The sequence below is a fragment of the Watersipora subatra genome, chromosome 2 (genome assembly GCF_963576615.1).
Source record: "Watersipora subatra chromosome 2, tzWatSuba1.1, whole genome shotgun sequence".
Taxonomy (NCBI): Eukaryota; Metazoa; Bryozoa; class Gymnolaemata; order Cheilostomatida; family Watersiporidae; genus Watersipora; species Watersipora subatra.
Window position 1 is genome coordinate 4,975,115 of NC_088709.1, and position 19,567 is coordinate 4,994,681.

At 37.4% G+C, this 19,567-nt stretch overlaps 1 protein-coding gene across 1 annotated transcript in view; it reads right to left on the reverse strand.

Moving 5' to 3' along the window:
* LOC137387251 (terminal nucleotidyltransferase 4B-like) overlaps positions 1 to 19,567 on the reverse strand; it is a 43,728-nt gene that overhangs the window by 12,108 nt on the left and 12,053 nt on the right. The window contains exons 4-6 of the mRNA XM_068073594.1: positions 14,645 to 14,765; positions 11,455 to 11,550; positions 2,037 to 2,177 (exon numbers count right to left, since the gene is read on the reverse strand). Of these exons, the coding sequence (XP_067929695.1) occupies positions 2,037 to 2,177; positions 11,455 to 11,550; positions 14,645 to 14,765 (358 nt within the window). The remainder of the gene's footprint in view (positions 1 to 2,036; positions 2,178 to 11,454; positions 11,551 to 14,644; positions 14,766 to 19,567) is intronic.

Sequence of the window (19,567 nt, forward strand, 5' to 3'; positions counted from 1 at the left end):
TCAATTACTCGCAAGATGCAGTGAAAAGCAAATCTTGACTGATAAGACCTTTCATATATCTAATAATGGTGATAACTCTATATACCTAGTAATGGTGCTAACTCTATATACCTAGTAATGGTGATAGCTCTATATATTTAGTAGTGGTGATAGCTCTATATACCCAGTAATGGTGATAACTGTATATACCTAGTACTAGTAATAGCTCTATATACCTAGTACTAGTAATAGCTCTATATACCTAGTACTAGTAATAGCTCTATATACCTAGTAATGGTGATAGCTCTATATACCCAGTAATGGTGATAACTGTATATACCCAGTACTAGTAATAGCTCTATATACCTAGTACTAGTAATAGCTCTATATACCTAGTAATGGTGATAGCTCTATATACCCAGTAATGGTGATAACTGTATATACCCAGTACTAGTAATAGCTCTATATACCTAGTACCAGTACCAACTTGGCCCACCTACTAACCTTCCGAAAACCCCATTGTTTTCTGTCAAGAGTAAAGACAAACATATTACTAAATATAAACACCACTAGTTTATAATCTTTCATTGGTTTCATAAAATCTGGAGATCATAAATGCGAGCTTGATAACAAAATATGGTCACTCTCGACCATCGTAAAATAATCACTCTATTTCTACACCACATGTTTCAGCCTTGAGATGCAACCATTTATTATATAGAAAACTGTTAAGAAAATTGCTATATTGTTAACAGTAGATTGCTAGATTGTTAACAGAAAATTGTTATATTGTAAGCAGTAGCTCGCTATTTAGTTAGCAGTATGGAGTATGATTGGCTATTAGGATCTTGCTTACCAAACTGCTGTGCCGCTTCTTGCCACTATATAGGGTTCAAATAAACAAACAAAGACTAAAGTTTTCGGACCTTGATATAACATGTCACTGGTTATGGCATGTATGAATTGTTCTAACAGGTTGTTTTATAAAATGGAATGTGATCTAAGATAAAAATATGTGTTTTAGGATACACGCAGCCAGCGTGCATCCTAAAACACATATTGCTGCCAATGCTCACAATGCTGCCACCATATCTTTATCTACTGACAGGGTTATGTTAATTATTAAACTATTGGACTTCTCTAACCATGCTCAAGGTTGTCTAACTCAATTCACGCGGAACCTGTAATGCAGTGGAATACATCTTTTAGATTGGTGTGCACATTTTCACATACAATCTTCATGCATCCCGCGAACACTGCCAATGTAGAATGCTGTACAACATATGATTACATATTCTTGGCATGTGGATTTGTGTGACCCGAGTGAACCAAAAGCTAAACATATTTTGACTCCTTGACTGTTTTTTTTCCAATAAAAACGGGCTCTTTCAATTGACACAGATATTGGCTTTGAACTAAAACGGACTAATAATTTATTAGCTCACAAGTAAAATAGTTACACCACTGCTGCTTACTGCTGCTGCCATTGGGACAGACTACTCTATGACAATGAAGTATTATACAAGCTTACTATGAAGTACGTTTCCATGGCAGCTTATGGCTTGTGAGGTAATAGAAGTTAGACGGTTATACTAGCCAATACAGGTTTCTGAAGTCAACTCAACTATCAACTTGTCTTACGAGATACAATAAAAATTAAATGTTGTTAAAAGAGCTACTCAATATTTTACCTGAATGGGTTAATCTGAACTTAATTTATCTTCAAATTATAATGAATAAAACTGCACCACATGCACCATTTAATGATTTCAAAACGCTTCATTTAACTAATAAAATCAATAAAACAATGACCAAAAATTTATTTCAAATCATCTCATTATTTTCTTGCGGCAAGACGAAGGATGTTGATTGAATGAAGTGCAAACAATGCAGAGAGGGTATAATTTAATTATACCCTCTCTGACCGGCATTAGAATGTATTGTAAACCGATGTCCTTCATCTTACATTGCAGTTTAACTGTATCATTTCAAAACGGCCTTCATAATATAGCGTAGAATGAATACACGCAGCAGCTAGATAAAAGTGCGGTGCTTACCTGAAGAAAGCTGATGATAAGATAAAGAAGACAGTAGGAACTAATGCCACCTGTATAAACTTCATTCAGCTCTCTTTGTAGCAGGTACTGCTTCAGTATCAAGACGAGATACTTGAGGTTAGGATAAGTCGTCAGAAAATCCTACAAAGGTAACAACATGTTCAGAAAGGAATAATCGGTTCTATGTCAGCCGGTGTTGTTCCCTCCCTGCAACGAGTATTGCCAAAAGTCTAGCAAAGCTGAGTACAATTATACTGGTTAATAGGCTAAGAACATAGAGGCGTAAGAACATAGAGGCAGTAAGAACATAGAGGCGTAAGAACATAGAGGCAGTAAGAATGTGCATAGAGGCGGCAAGAATGCCTAGACTCTTACGGCTATCATTCACTCAACAAGGCAGAAACGTCAGAGGAAATATAAGCATGCCTGAGTTTGCTAACAATTAATTTCCTATAATAAAACAACTAGGGCCGAGCGAGAGTGATAGCTCAAGCCCTCTCACCTACAGGTGACCCACACAAAGGGAACACATAATATGCCGTAGTCGATAGCTATCAACAGCTGACAACTAGAGTTCAATGGCAGCCTCTAGGCTTTTGTCGATGCAATAGATACTTTTAGGTGATACCAGAGAGTAAATCTAAACACTGTCTTATATTGTCCCGTTTATAGATGAAACTTTCGTAACCGAATCTGATAAAATGGCAAAGCAAGTGAGCATGAGACACCTGTTTGCAGGAGCAATTTCTGTTATTTTATTTGTCTATTATTGGTATAGCCCAATTATGAAACAATCAATAATAATAATTATACAACAACAAATTATTCAACCTGAAATTGAAGGGGAAATGACGTCACAGTAAAGATACGGTCAACCATTGATAACTCACTCATAGAGAGGCCAAACACATGGTTGACTCTATGGTTTTGTATGGCCCCTTCTGACGCAATGATAAAATGCTTTAAATAACTCAAATCTAACACTCTTAACTTGAACATATTTCATTGTATTATTTCGACTAGAGACGTTTGTAGATATGAAAAAGAAAGCGCAATGTTTGACTAAACGATTTTGAGTTCAATGGCTATCGTGACTGCAATTATCACTTCATAGGATCACTTCCTTCTGAGACTAAAAGGTGAACATTTATTTATATCATTTCTTAGACGTCAATATTACTAAAATTCATTTAAAATTACTAAGGTTCGTAAAGTCTTTTGCTAGTGACTTTATTAAAGGTCTGCAAAATGGCATTTTACAACACATCTGCTTAGCAGTGACCTAAAGAAAGCAATGGAAAGCGTGAAAACGTATGGACAAACTTGAAATTCAAGGAGGAGATTGAAGTAGGACAAAAGCTATGAGCTATATTAAAAAAGGGAAGTCTCTTAAAAGTGTAGGGTCGATATAGATTAAACAGAAAGAGAGGATAAGCGTGCTATATGACTGAAGTTCATTCAATGCCAACAATGATTTGGATGGTGTACTGTTGATTCTGATAGAGAAGATGGTGATGAGCCTGAGATTGTTGAACGTAACCACCTACAGCGACTGATGCAAACAAAGCATTGGATGTCCTCAGAATTTCGAAGATACTAGAGAGTGCAAGGATTACACTGTTAAGCTTTTTCAATAAAACAACTTGTCACACACTACACTTAATAAGTATTTTAGATGTAACACCTGATCAGATGTAAGGCATGCTTTGTTGCATCGTCTTAATTTGCAACTAATAATATATGTTTCTATGTAGTTTGTGAATATACATACATATATCTACCAGAAAATACATGCACTTGCGACAGTGCTCTAATAACGCGAACACTTCAACTTGGACCTGCAATGTTTTGAGCTAGCCATGTTTCACTGTTGATCAACAAGTGATTGTCTGCTGAAAAAGGCTACAATCTGCTATCAGTCATTGAACTAGAGCGATTCACTTCAACCTAGTAATCATGATATTCTATACCAGTTCAACCCTCTGTATACAAACATACTTACTGCAAATGGCAATTTTAGAATATTAGCTAATAGCTGCAATATATACAAACATATGATTATATTTCCGAATAAAAGCATCGACAAAAAAATTCAATGTAAATCAAATATTAAAATGATTTTTATTGCATAATGTGAAGCTGGTTTAATATAGTAAGAATGAGTAATCGTAGTGTTAAGGTACGGCCACACGTGCCGATTTTTCCCGTACGTTCTGACCGAAATCACGCAAATGAACGAATAACAAAATAATTCGGCCAAAATTAACAGAATTGCCAGAGCTGGGCATGTACACCGAAATCGTCGACGGAAGGCTTTAAATTGGCTGAACAAATTATTAGTGAGCACGATTCTAGCAGCTTCCGCAATTTTAATAGTCTGAGGCAGATAACGTGACATGCAAGAAAAATACTAACGCGATTTGCCATAGTAAATATGATGCAACTGACTTGATTGCGTTAAAGATGGCAACTTTTTCTACAACAGAACTTTTGCTGCTAAAAAAAGAAATTGTTATTATAAAAAACGATTTGTAGCCATAGTGTCCGAACGATAACGAACCAATAATAGCGCAATCTAGGCAGCTGCATCGAATGTACTATGTTGAATAGCGCTGGTACTTTTATTGTGTGTCGTAATATGTGTCTTGGACTATACCAATCGCGAAAGCTGCTAGAATCGTGCTCGCTAATAATATATTTAGCCAATTAAAAGCGTTTCGTCGACGATTTCGGTGTCGCATGCACAGCTCTGACAATTCTGTGAATTTTGGCCAAATAATTTTGTGTTTTTTGTTCATTTCGTGATTTCGGTCAGAACCAAGAAGAAAATCGGCACGTGTAGCTGTACCTTAAGTCACATGCACACTGGTTAGAGCTGTACCACCCATGTGTCTCTGACCATGGGTGAGCTCGGTAAACCTAGACTATCTTACAATATAAATACAAATATACGCAAGGCTACGATGATGTACGCAAGGCTACGATGATGTACGAAAGGGAGCTTTCTAAGAATTTGAGAGATGCTTGTTGGATCAATAATAAAAACATCTTCGCTCATGTTCACAGATGACTTCTGTGAAACAAACTGCTTCAAATTCAGCTTTTCAAGGAATATATCCAATGAAGCATTTGCACATTTGGCTTTCATTTGCTGAGATTTCCGGGCTCACACGCAGATATGTAACATTATACCGTTGAAACAGTAAAACAGCAATTATAGTCTCGCCTATCCAGACTTAATAAAAGTAAGGTGGTACTGTGACAGCTACACCGGAGACTGTAAATACCGTGACAACGATTGATTGAATATGAACACTGCGCATTTTCCCAGAATCACTTGATGGCTCATAACAGCTAAACACTTGTTCGCCGAAGCAAATGTTACTGGAGTTGAACTTGTTAAAAGTTGAAATGTAATAAATTGAGCATTTTGAAAAATTGTAATTATTCCGCTGAGCTAATGTTTGCGAAGGATTTTGCCTGCCTGCGATTTTTGCTGCCTAAGAGGCAGCAAGCTAATCAATATTAGGTCACCTTTATGGTGAGATATTCTGGATTTACAGGAAGATTCTTTTTGCGACACCCAATGTAATTCTATGGCAGATTTTATTGAAAAAAAGATCTATGTATTAGATCAATAAGCAAATAGTCATATACTTACAATGCATCAACAAATGGATTAACATGGACAATCTGCGAACAACGCTTTGAAGACATAGTCTATGTATAAGGTAACCGAGTAATGCACTGAACTCTACTAACATACAAATCATATACTATGAAGTAACATTTTATACAAAATAGTTATAGGTGCAGAAGTATCTATGCAGTGGGATACAACGGATGAGCAACTGATTATCGTGTGTTTTTATGATCAAATTCATAGTGAATTATTTGAATTTTTTTCGTTATGCATCCCCTGCATTGCGGTCCATAATACACAGAACTGACAACTGTTGTATACTAAAATTTGCAATGAAAAACATTGTTTGAACCATAAAAGAGTCTACTAATCCAAAATTGTCGCAGAAAAACTTCCTACAGCATACTAATAAATATGCTATTGATCAAATACATGATCTATTCATAGCACACATAGCATACACGATACTGACAGGTTAGAAGAAATACTGAGCCATTATGACTAGTAGATCAGGAAAAGCACATGCAATAACAAACAGGATGTTTGCCCCACTCAAACCTATATTAATCACAACTGTACATCATCATTAGTTATAAGTGTCTTCCGTGTTGTAGAGGGATGGTTGCCTAGCGATGGTGTAATAACACCGGGTGCCATAATTGAATTGCGGTGAGTTTATGCAATCGAGTTTATGCATACGCTTACTGCGAATACTTCCAGTTGCCGGCAGCTAACCATCCAATTGGCAACACCAGGTCGTGATAAACACATCAATGTGCGTTCAAGCAGTAATCACTGCTGCCGACAAACATTACTCATATATTGATGAGGCAAAGAAAGAAAAACACATCGGTAGAATGTCAGAATTAAGACTAACGGTTCAATATGATCAGTAACCGGCACCAAGAATCAGTTTTATTGCCAGGCATATTTTATACGTCTAGCTTTGGAACTTCAGGACTGGCAACAAGCGCTGATCACTGATCGACTACTAGCTAGCAGCTCCGTTTGAGCCTGGGCTAAGAAAACATTCAACCGCAAAGAATGGAAATATAGCTCTGATGTAGGCCAGATATAAGTTTACTGTGTAAAGGTCCGGCCACACATAACGAATTATTTGTTTAATCTGACCGAATTCACGAACTTCACAGAATTCACAGATTTATTTGGCCGAATATCACAGAATCGTCTGAGCTGTGCATGCAAACTGAATTCATCAACGAAACGCTTTTAATTGGCTAACCAATTTTTTTAGCGAGTATGATTCTAGTAGCTTGACAAGTGGTATAGTCCAAGAAACGTGCAACGACACACAATAAAAGTATCACCGCGATATGACTTGATACATACGATGCAACGACCTATATGCATTATTGTTGGTTCTCTCTCGTTGGTTCATCATGGCAGGAACTTCTCATCGTGCATCCAGAATTTTCTTTTAGATGTTTTAGAAGCTATGAATTATTTCTTTTTCAATAATAATAATTTCTTTTTATGCAGCAAAAGCTCCGTCGCAAAAACAGTCGCTATCTCTAGCGCATATAGGCAGTTGCATCGTATGTATTAAGACATATCGCGGTGATACTTTTATTGTGTGTCGTCGTACGTGTCTTGGACTATACCACTGTTCAAAGCTACTAGAATCTTGCTCGCTAAAAAAATTGGTTAGCCAATTAAAAGCGTTTCGTTGATGAATTCGGTGTGCATGCACAGCTCAGACGATTCTGTGATAATCGGCCAAATAAATCTGTGAATTCTGTGAAATTCGTGAATTCGGTCAGATTGAACAAATAATTCGTTACGTGTGGCCGGACCTTTACAAGGGGGTGTAAACAACGAGCGACTTCAAAAACAGCAAACCGGGCCCTCGCTCAAAGGAAAAGCGTAATAAGTCCCACCTACCATCATGAACGTAATAAGCCGTTTACTGTCTTCAATTACTCCCACATACAAACATGGCCATAAAAGTTAGGGTAAGAATCAAGCAAGCGCTATTCAAGGCTTAGCACTCATTCACATCGCTCACACAGCTCTGCAAATCCAATACATTGATCAGCCAGCGAACAACGCTTCATCAGCACAACCAGAACAATGATCAATCCTCAGCGAAAAATGCCGGCTGGGAAATCACCATACGGTAAATTCCCTTATCTGTAGAAAAGCTGGTCGTTAGTTGATATGACATGATACTGAACAGGGCTACTCTTGAGGCGTTGTTTGTAGGCATTTGCAGATAGGTCTATGTTAGGATCTGTCTACTAACAGGTAGCCCAGGAAATATTGATTGAACGAGTAATATTGAGGGAGTGTATAATTACAGGTTTACAAAGAGGCCATGTTAGCGAGCAAGTGTTTCATTCCTAGCCCTAAGTACATGAGTCATCAATCAGAATGTGTCGAAATTTCTCGTACTGAGGTGTATGGAAGAACTATAAATCTATGTACCATCACTCCAGTTTTCATATGGAGTCGTGGTACTCTGTACTATGGAGCCATGGTACTCTGTATTATGACAAACTCGAGTAGTACACAGCTGCTATGTGACACTCGAGTAGTACACAGCTGCTATGTGACACTCGAGTAGTACACAGCTGCTATGTGACACTCGAGCAGTACACAGATGCTATGTGACACTCGAGCAGTATGCAGCTGCTATGTGACACTCGAGTAGTGTGCAGCTACTATGTGACACTGGAGTAGTACACAGCTGCTATGTGACACTCGAGTAGTACACAGCTGCTATGTGACACTCGAGCAGTACACAGCTGCTATGTGACACTCGAGTAGTATGCAGCTACTATGTGACACTCGAGTAGTACACAGCTGCTATGTGACACTCGAGTAGTACACAGCTGCTATGTGACACTCGAGTAGTACACAGCTGCAATGTGACACTGGAGTATTACCTAGCTGCTATGTGACACTGGAGTAGTACACAGCTGCTATGTGACACTGGAGTAGTACACAGCTGCTATGTGACGCTCGAGTAGTATGCAGCTGCTATGTGACACTGGAGTATTACATAGCTGCTATGTGACACTGGAGTAGTACATAGCTGCTATGTGACACTCGAGTAGTACACAGCTGCTATGTGACACTGGAGTAGTACATAGCTGCTATGTGACACTCGAGTAGTACGCAGCTGCTATGTGACACTTGAGCAGTACACAGCTGCTATGTGACACTCAAGTAATACACAGCTGCTATGTGACACTCGAGTAGTATGCAGCTGCTATGTGACACTCGAGCAGTACACAGCTGCTATGTGACACTCAAGTAGTACACAGCTGCTATATGACACTCGAGTAGTACGCAGCTGCTATGTGACACTCGAGCAGTACACAGCTGCTTTGTGACACGCGAGTAGTGCACAGCTGCTATGTGACACTCGAGCAGTACACAGCTGCTAAGTGACACTCGAGTAGTACACAGCTGCTATGTGACACTTGAGTAGTACACAGCTGCTATGTGACACTCGAGTAGTACACAGTTGCTATGTGACACTCGAGTAGTACACAGCTGCTATGTGACACTCGAGTAGTACACAGTTGCTATGTGACACTCGAGTAGTACACAGCTGCTATGTGACACTGGAGTAGTACACAGCTGTTATGTGACACTCGGAGTAGTATGCAGCTGCTATGTGACACTGGAGTAGTACACAGCTGTTATGTGACGCTGTTAGTTCAAGAGACACTGATTCAAGTTCTGATTATTAAAGAATAAGTGATTTGTAAATTTTGTGTACAAACAAGCTGTAGAGGTCTTGCTACTGTAGAGGTCTCGCTATTGTAGAGGTCTCGCTATTGTAGAGGTCTTGCTATTGTAAAGGTTTTGCTATTGTAGAGGTATTGCTATTGTAAAGGTCTTGCTTTTGTAGAGGACTTGCTACTGTAGAGGTCTTGCTTTTGTAAAGGTCTTGCTTTTGTAGAGGTCTCGCTATTGTAGAGGTCTCGCTATTGTAAAGGTCTCGCTTTTGTAGAGGTCTTGCTATTGTAGAGGTTTTGCTATTGTAAAGGTCTTGCTATTGTAGAGGTCTTGCTATTGTAAAGGTCTTGCTATTGTAGAGGTCTCGCTATCGTAGAGGTCTCGCTATCGTAGAGGTCTCGCTATCGTAGAGGTCTCGCTATCGTAGAGGTATTGCTATTGTAGAGGTCTCGCTATTGTAGAGGTCTCGCTATTGTAGAGGTCTCGCTATCGTAAAGGTCTCGCTATTGTAAAGGTCTCGCTTTTGTAAAGGTCTCGCTATTATAGAGGTCTCGCTATTGTAAAGGTCACGCTATTGTAGAGGTATCGCTATTGCAGAGGTCTCGCTATTGCAGAGGTCTCGCTATCGTAGAGGTCTCGCTATTATAGAGGTCTCGCTATTATAGAGGTCTCGCTATTGTAGAGGTTTCGCTATTGTAGAGGTCTCGCTATTGCAGAGGTCTCGCTATCGTAGAGGTCTCGCTATCGTAGAGGTCTCGCTATCGTAGAGGTCTCGCTATCGTAGAGGTTTCGCTATTGTAGAGGTCTCGCTATTGCAGAGGTCTCGCTATCGTAGAGGTCTCGCTATCGTAGAGGTCTCGCTATCGTAGAGGTCTCGCTATCGTAGAGGTATTGCTATTGTAGAGGTCTCGCTATTGTAGAGGTCTCGCTATTGTAGAGGTCTCGCTATCGTAAAGGTCTCGCTATTGTAAAGGTCTCGCTTTTGTAAAGGTCTCGCTATTATAGAGGTCTCGCTATTGTAAAGGTCACGCTATTGTAGAGGTCTCGCTATTGCAGAGGTCTCGCTATTGCAGAGGTCTCGCTATTGTAGAGGTCTCGCTATTGTAGAGGTTTTGCTATTGTAAAGGTCTTGCTATTATAGAGGTCTCGCTATTGTAGAGGTTTCGATATTGTAGAGGTCTCGCTATTGCAGAGGTCTCGCTATCGTAGAGGTCTCGCTATCGTAGAGGTCTCGCTATCGTAGAGGTCTCGCTATCGTAGAGGTGTTGCTATCGTAGAGGTCTCGCTATTGTAGAGGTCTCACTATTGTAGAGGTCTCACTATTGTAGAGGTTTCGCTATTGTAAAGGTCTCGCTATTGTAGAGGTATTGCTAGCAATGGATAACCTCATGCCTCTCGATGCCTTACTAACAACCATGTTGTGAACTTTGTTGTTGATAGCAATGTTTAGAGGAGAACTCTATTGTGAAATCCTATTCAGAAATGAATATTTGATGTGTAGCCCACCGTGTATACCCAGCAGTGTATACCCAGCAGTGTACCATGGATCATGTACCAAGTATCATGGAAATCATATGTGGTAGGAGCTACTCATGTTTTAAGCAAGCCGCGTGAATGACTGTCATTTTACCGTAAACAGAGTCTAGCATACTTAACACGACGGAAAAATTGAGTCGCCATTTTGCTACCGTTTCTCACGACCAGGCCTCGTGATTTCAACCCCGATTACAAATGAAAAATGGCACGGGAATGGGCACAAACCTGGAGAGTAAAGACATTAATTTTTCTTTCTCATATATGAACTACTAGAAGTTCATGCTATTACGCAAGTCACAAGGCTAGCACTGGCTAAGAGCGAGTCAGAAAAATCGTTTTGTTCACAAGCAGGCTTGTATTCAAGTGTATCATAAAACAAATACTATAAAGATACACGAGCTAAAATAAAATGTATTGAGTAAATATTCACACCAGCGGCGTTTGCTATGGCTGCCTTGACAAGCTACGACTAGCTACGACACACAAGCCATTCTTGAACAACTCGATGTAGCGCAGCAATCAAACTCCTACCTTGATGTATTTGACACTGCGAACTCCTGAGACTTGATTAAAGCTTATATCGACTTTAACGTCTGTCCGTTTGTCTACGACCTTAATGATGGGTACCTAGCAACACATACAGATAAGATTATTAGTCGGAAGACAGTCATACTTGGAAATCTTGGAAGAAATTAAGTTAATGATTTACAGACAGGACTGGGTCAAGGGTCAAGAGAGTGAAAAGCATGAATACCTATCAGCCTTTCAAATTTATGCTCTGTATTATTTTCATTGCTTTTCCTTTATATTTTGGAATCGTTGCATAAAGAACTGGAATATCCTACTTCCTATTTTTCTGAAAAAATATGTTAAATCTCACAGGATGCTGGCGTGTCCCCAAAAATGTACAAGCTGATCTCTGCATAAACTGTATAAATATAGATCTGCAACAAATACTTTAAACATTAACGTAAATCTATACAATTACAAAAAAACACTTTAGTAGCTATGTACATTACATACATTTTCACCTATTTAGAGCCGTATTGACGAAGTATTGCCACAAAAAGCTAAAAAAGCTAAACTAACAATATAAAATATAATTTTTATTGTTAGCTCGTAGCCTTGAGCACATACTTGTTTATGCATTCAAAGACTTGCACTAACGTTATTACTAACACCACATTAGATAATAACTATACTGACCATACTTAAATACCAAAACGGAAAATTGGCAAAATCATATGTCATATCCTTAACAAGGGTGTCATATCCTTAACAAGGCTGAGAACAAGTCTCTTTCCAAGATCTATATACTAACACCGGGTTCGATTTATTAGCATGTGTAGAATAATATGTAAATACCTACTCTAATGTATTGGCTACACATCGAGTTGGCGTGTGTAGCGAGGCTATAAAGGAGGTGCGACACAGAGGCTTTAATAGTAGACTATATAGTAAAATTATAAACTCTAAATTATAAATGTATATATTTGTATGTATATATGTGTATGTATATATTTGTATGTATATACGTGTATGTATATACGTGCATGTATATATTTGTATGTATATATGTGTATGTATATATGTGTATGTATATATGTGTAGGTATATATTTGTAGGTATATATATATATTTGTATGTATATACGTGTATGTATATATTTGTATGTATATATGTGTATGTATATATTTGTATGTATATATGTGTATGTATATATTTGTATGTATATATTTGTATGTATATATTTGTATGTATATATTTGTATGTATATATGTGTATGTATATATGTGTATGTATATGTGTGTATATATGTGTATATGTGTATGTATATATGTGTATGTATATATGTGTATGTATATATGTGTATGTATATATGTGTATGTATATGTGTGTGTGTATATATGTGTATATGTGTATGTATATATGTGTATGTATATATGTGTATGTATATATGTGTATGTATATATGTGTATGTATATATTTGTATGTATATATTAAACATTGAACATTTAGTGAATCGAGCTGATAGTTGCCTACATAATTGTACTTGTACAACTTCAGGCCTGTCATTGAATGACCCGTGTTACTGAGCATGCATGCTGAATGATTGCGGATTGCTTCATAAAAAAATTATTCTTGATCAAAATAAAGTTGTTTGCTCCGTAACCATGCGCGCAAAATGTGTAGACTTTGCCATTGTCATACCTTATTCAAGGCTTGCTTTATGAAATACCTACCTCAGATTGGTATGAACACATTTCCTGATTAGCAAGCGAGTAAACAAAATAAGCAAACATTTTAGCGAACATTGATCGATTTTCATTCTTTTTATATTCGAGGTTGGTTACAGTCGATGACAGTATCAATAAATTTTCATTAGGCCTACGCGATCGATAGAAACGTGAACAAGGTAAATTTGTTGTGGAAGGGCAAAATGTACAAATTTTTGTTGATGCACTTAATTATATATTGGATAAAAAGCTGTCAGACTGCTTACCTTGTAATAAAATGTTGTTTTATTGCTATTGCTCAATACTCTAATATGCCTGACATAAAATCAATTTCCGAATACGGACTGTTCACTTATCGAGAATAACATACGTCACCCAAATCAGGAGAAAAGCACCTGGAATGCTTCAGACTAAAGACATTGGAGATCTACTTTTGTATATTGACCAAGTTATGTCACTTTTATAAGCAGATCCTTTCCAAGCTATTAATTAGGAAAACCTTAAAAGGCAAGTACTGTCCATTGACCTGCAGTAAAGGTCATGGAGCTGTTATTGTAAAATTAGTCTTGTTTTCTATTTGAATGAAGAAGCATTCATATTTTTACTATTTGTTTCGGCTACCAACAACTTGCTTTTTTGATAGCGTGTAGTGCGTGTAGTGGCTGAATACACTGCCTAAAAGAGCACGCAACAGTTGCGCATTCCTTTGTTCACCTAGAGAAGTGGCCCAGCTAGATGGTAAAATATTTCTTCTCACAAGTCATGAAGTAATCCCTTGCTACTTCGCGTTTCACCTTTTGCGGTTTCACTACTTCGCGGTTAAAAAATAACAGAAAATTAATTTAAAAAAAATTAAAATGCATAAATATACAAAAAAATACATAAATTACAAACGTGTGAATTCCTTCTCACAATGAACCCAATTAATTACAAGTACAACTAATCAGACCAGATGAAGTCCAAACTGAACCTGTACTACAGAAACGCATTCGCTGGCTTAAAATACTGGGACTAAGTTGAAATATAAATTGAAGGCCAATCAAGATAACTACAACTTACATGTACTTATTATATAGGAAATAAATTACATATGTTTAGAAAGCCGTCTAATTGTTCTGGTGTGATAATTTGTGGAGAATTATGATATAATACGTATACATGCGATATGATATATATATAAGTTAGTCAAACCGCCGACCTTGTGATGGGTGCTCCTAAGTAGATGAGCAACGCTTTTTTCAAAGGAACCTCCTCACTACACCATTCAAAGAAGCCCCACAAAAGGTAACACCAATTATACCTTTCTAGATTACTGGCTATCTCTACACCCCAACCTCTTTCACTTTTCAAGGTAATGGCCTCATCTAAGTGAAGAGTAAATCCTGTTCAAATCGAGTACTTTGTATATTTTTTGATAGCAAGGCAGCTGCGATATGCACAAGCGAATCTCTGTAAGACTGTGAGAGGCTTTAACTATCTCATACCGATGCTTTGTCCAGCACTTTAATCGTGCTCCTGTCAGCTATGCCTCGTTCTACGAATGCATTCTCAAGGGTCCACAATGGTAGATTTGTCCACTTGCCAAATACCACCAGATCGATGTCACTGCAATGCAAAAAGAATTTTACAAACATGGAACAAATTTCTGTTTAGCTAGAACTGAATCAGTCTACTTAGCTAAGGAGATATTTACAGCTGTAATGCCTTAAACTTCACGAATATGCACAGAGACTTGCATGTGAGTTTATTTTAACAACTAATAAAACGTTTTTATAAATTACTTTATATCTCTTGATACTTTCATAACACTTTGAATGTTTTAACGTTTTGACTTGTATGTAGCAAAAATAGCTGCACAACAATATTAGAAGTACAACTTTGAGTTTTGTAAAGTAAGTCAATTATGATCAGCTAGAAGCTATAATATAGTGTCAAATCAATGGTATATTTTATGGAAGGCTGGAATGCCATCTGGAGTTACCATGTTGATGCAAAATAAAATAAGAAATCTTATCTCGATCAAAAATGTCACAATTGATTTAAAGCAATATGTAAAATACGCATTCAGCAAATGAAGACTTAAAACTTGAGCCTGAAGTCAGGGCCCAAACAATAATCGAAGCAGCAAAAAAGGTGCAGCCATAGTCAAAGCATAAAAGCTTCCAACTGATGGGCTGTGGCTATGCTCAATTTAGTTCGCCCAAACTACCATGAAGCCTGTGTGATCAAGCATATTATTAGCAAATGTGAGGCATATTAGGACAATTTTTAGGGTTTATTAGATTTAAGGCAGAATCTTTCTAAATTGGATCTAGTAGCGCAATATGTTAACAGTTCGCTTATTTAAGAGCGCTCTGCTTTGAACTTCAAACGAACAGTAATAGTACTAAAAAGCCTTTTGCTACTTCATCAAGCTCCAATAGCAGGATATATCGAATAAAGAATGGGATAAATTGGGAATTTAGGATTTGTGTATGCTTATAATTGATAGTTTAAAGTTTACAACAATTTTAAACATTCAAATTAATGAAACAGAACAACAAGACCAAAAACTTTACTATATATTATTGAAACCGAGCAAACTAGAGTAAGCGAATGTCTGCGCTTGAACAGATATATATAATTGACTGTAAATTAAGTTAAAAGGGAATGTTGCACAGCCAGTCAACAAAAATTATCCAAAAATCACAAGAAACATTCGAGCTATGGAAAGCTATTAGCTAGATCTATCTCAAATGTTTTTTCTTCAAGCCTGTTAATTACATTAGCACCTCCTACTGCTTTGAAGAATGATACTGTTGACGGCTAGCTGTGTTGGTCGCCTGTGCTGAAAGGTACAAGAAACTTCTTTCTTTTGCAAACTTCACTAAAACCTAGTTTCCAAGCCTGACAGGTTCCCTTAACTACCACTATCTCTCCATTGTCTGCAATCAACCATTCACTACTTGTGCTGTCTTCTCCAAATTGCTATTTAACAAATGCCTCTGCATCTTTACTGATCAGAAAATCTTCAGGACTTGGTACATTCACAATACTATGCTTCTCACATGTCTTGTTCAGTTTAGTAATAAACTCGGTTTCCTATTTATTTTTCACAGGCCTGTTTGCAAGCATTACAGACAGGGCCGTATCTACCTATTGTTTGAAAATGGTACTGTGTGGAGAGTCTGAGAGGGGTGCTGAGCGCCCTCTCAGTGGGGAGGGGGGGTCCGGGGGTTCTCCCCGGAAAATTTTGTAGTATAACTAGTCAAAATGGTGCAAATCTAGCACACTTGGCTCCTGGTGGAGCACATGTTCTAACAGCAAATTTGACATTATAATCCAGTTTTCTAAAGATAAAACTGTTTATTGAGATTTGTCTTTGAGCTATGCATGTTACATGCATAGCTCAAACTTAAATTTATTTCCATGAACAAAATTTTTTGTACATAAGCGTTCATTTACATATCTACTACTACAAAAAAATACAACTATGTACATTTGTCTCTGTATGAGATCCTTGGAAGCATTCCTCTCGGTTGAGTCCAACGCTATAACTTTGCTGTGCGAGCTACAATAACGATCGTCTTTCTCTGTATATTCCAAGTATAATAAAGGTTTACATCACTTCTATCATCTGAATTATTTTCATTCTGATCACACAAAAAATCATTAACGATCGCAGGCAGGCCTGCCAACCGAAGAGTGGGGCAATGCTTGAGATTTGGTTTTGGGGCAATTGATGTATCAATGATAGTATATATAAAATTGTGAAAATTGGGGCAAATATCTCACGCATTTTGATTTTTTCTTTGGGGTGATTGCCTGAGTCTCACGCCCAATGCTTGGGAGTTGGCAGGTATGATCGCAGGATCAAATAATTTTTTATTTTACCATTTTGAAAGTCGAACCGATGTTGACTGGTTTTTTCCAACTTTTCTTCTTATCCCAGGAGGTGCGATTTTTTTAGCTTTTAGCACAAAGCAATGCCTTTTAGATAATCGCTTCATATTGTAATTCATCGACTGTCACACAGTAGATGTGGTGACACCCCGAGTTCCTATATATGACTCCTTGTACGGGTCTATCAAGAGAAGATTCAAACTTTTCACTAGATGTTGTCTTTATTGCAAATAAATAACGAACGAATAAAGCCAGCAGCATGTCAGCCCTTATATACTAAAACCATTATTCCAGTAATTTCCAGAAAACAGCATTATTAGTCAGTTGCTAAAAATGAATATTGCGTAATAACTGAGTAAGTGAACTGTGTTAATAAAGAAATAGCAATACAGTGCACCCTCGAGATACGATGTTAATCCGTTCCAAGGATGGCATCGTATAGCGAAAAAATCGTATGTCGGGGTATAGAAACCATTGTAATTATACAATAGAAAAATACAAGGCAAAAATCGTCCAAAATTTTATAAAAATGCGGTACATATTGAAAATTAGTAACAAAATAGTATGTTAATTTATGTTTTAGTATGTATTTTGAATTAGTTTACTGAATTTCAACTTATTATCACGAAATTTCATCCTTCAAAAGTTTGTCTTCACTTTCATTATAAAATTTAGCATGTCTGGTTGAAACCTTTTTCAACCAGAATTCAATAAGCAAGGCCGAGCGATGCCGTTATCGGAAGCGGCCTCGCACACACCTGACCATTTAATGGCTACCGAAAAGAAAAATGAAATTTTATTTACTATTATACAGGACGTACATACCTTTGGAGTAACGTGACTGTAGCTGGTACATATAGCGAATAAAGCAGAGAGGAGGTAAAAACGTATCAATGTTAATTATGTTGCTGTACACTTGAAGGTTAATTTAATACGTAATGAAATGGAATTTTTAGCAGGCGAAAGAAAGTTGTCTAGTCCTGTCCAATTTTTCTTCTGATTTAAAAGAAAAAATGCTGGTGCAATGCAGAAAACTGCTAGCTGGCTAACGCTTGTAGAAGGATCCAGAGAAGGTGCTACGGGAGTTTTTCTTGTATGAAACGTGCACAAGAATCAATGTAACCATACGTACAAAGTTTGTACGCATTTATACACTAGAGAACAAGGCTTTAACAAGTTTCAGAAAGTAATGTGAATGCATAAACTATCTTGAGTAGCTAGTTATATGAGTTACATACATACGATGAATTGTATTCACATAGGAGATAACAAGCCCATCTGCAAAGACATGGTTAAACAAGAAAATAAAACATAAAATTAAAAGGAAACAAATAAAATGAATAAAATATGAAAAACATGCCACACAAGAGATAAATAATATATATTATACATGTATTGTTTTAATGTACCATTCCACATTAGTAAATTAAACACTTGAAATATTTCTGCCAATGTGGGGGTTTTCTGTATCTTCTACCTCCTCGCCCTTACTAATTGGTTGCTCCTTTTGAATGCTGATCGCGTGCATGGCCTTCTAACTCCTTTAAATCTTCAGTCGTGAGCTTCTTCTTGAGCTTGCTTAAATGGAGTTCTTGTTTTAATAATAATTGCAAATGCTGATTGGTTGCGATCATATTCCTTGACAATGTTAATAATACGGGTGCCTTCTTATTTACGACATCCAACTTTGTTGACATAGAAATCCTTTTTTCTTCATTTTGTATCAGTTTCAGATTCCATAGCTAATGAATTAAATATAGATACTCGTAGTTATATACGTATGCTGACTAAAAGTTTATAGTAAAAGATACTATAACGCTACAAATGAATATTTCCTCTGCCTTGAGTATTTTACACGATATTTTCCACGCGGAATGCTGACATGAGAGAAGTCGATCATCGTGTCTCTTCTAAACGTTCTGAAAATGTTTTCGGCACACTATGTTTAGGTGTCTTTTTTTATTTCGACGTGCGTTATGAGCACACCGACCGCCAAATTTTAACTCAGGCGAAACTTTTCTCACAATTGTATGGTGAAATAAAATTTGTATAGCGAGGTGAAGATCTCACAATGTTTGACTTCGCAAGGTGAAAAAATCGTATATCAGGGTAATCGTATCTCGAGGGTACACTGTACTACATCAACCATTTAACTATTGCGCAATGCAACATCAGCTATTCAACGATTGCGCAACATGCATGTACAGAGTCAGCAGTCTGATGCAGATTATATTGACATCGACTAATATCTTGTTGATGATATTTAAAACTTACTAGCATTCATATCCTTTGTTTACGTTACTAGATGACAGCTTTGTAAAGGGCTACCGAAAACGACATAAATGTCATTTCCTACGCAACCGATAAGCAACATTTTGGTCGTTTCCAGCAGCCAAAGGATTAAAATCAAGCAAAATGATGTGAATTCCAGGATTTTTAGCCTCAAAAAATGGTACTGCCATGGCAGTAGCTGCAGTATAGGAGGGTACGGCCCTGTTATTGATGCTTGAGGAGTCCAAAAACTA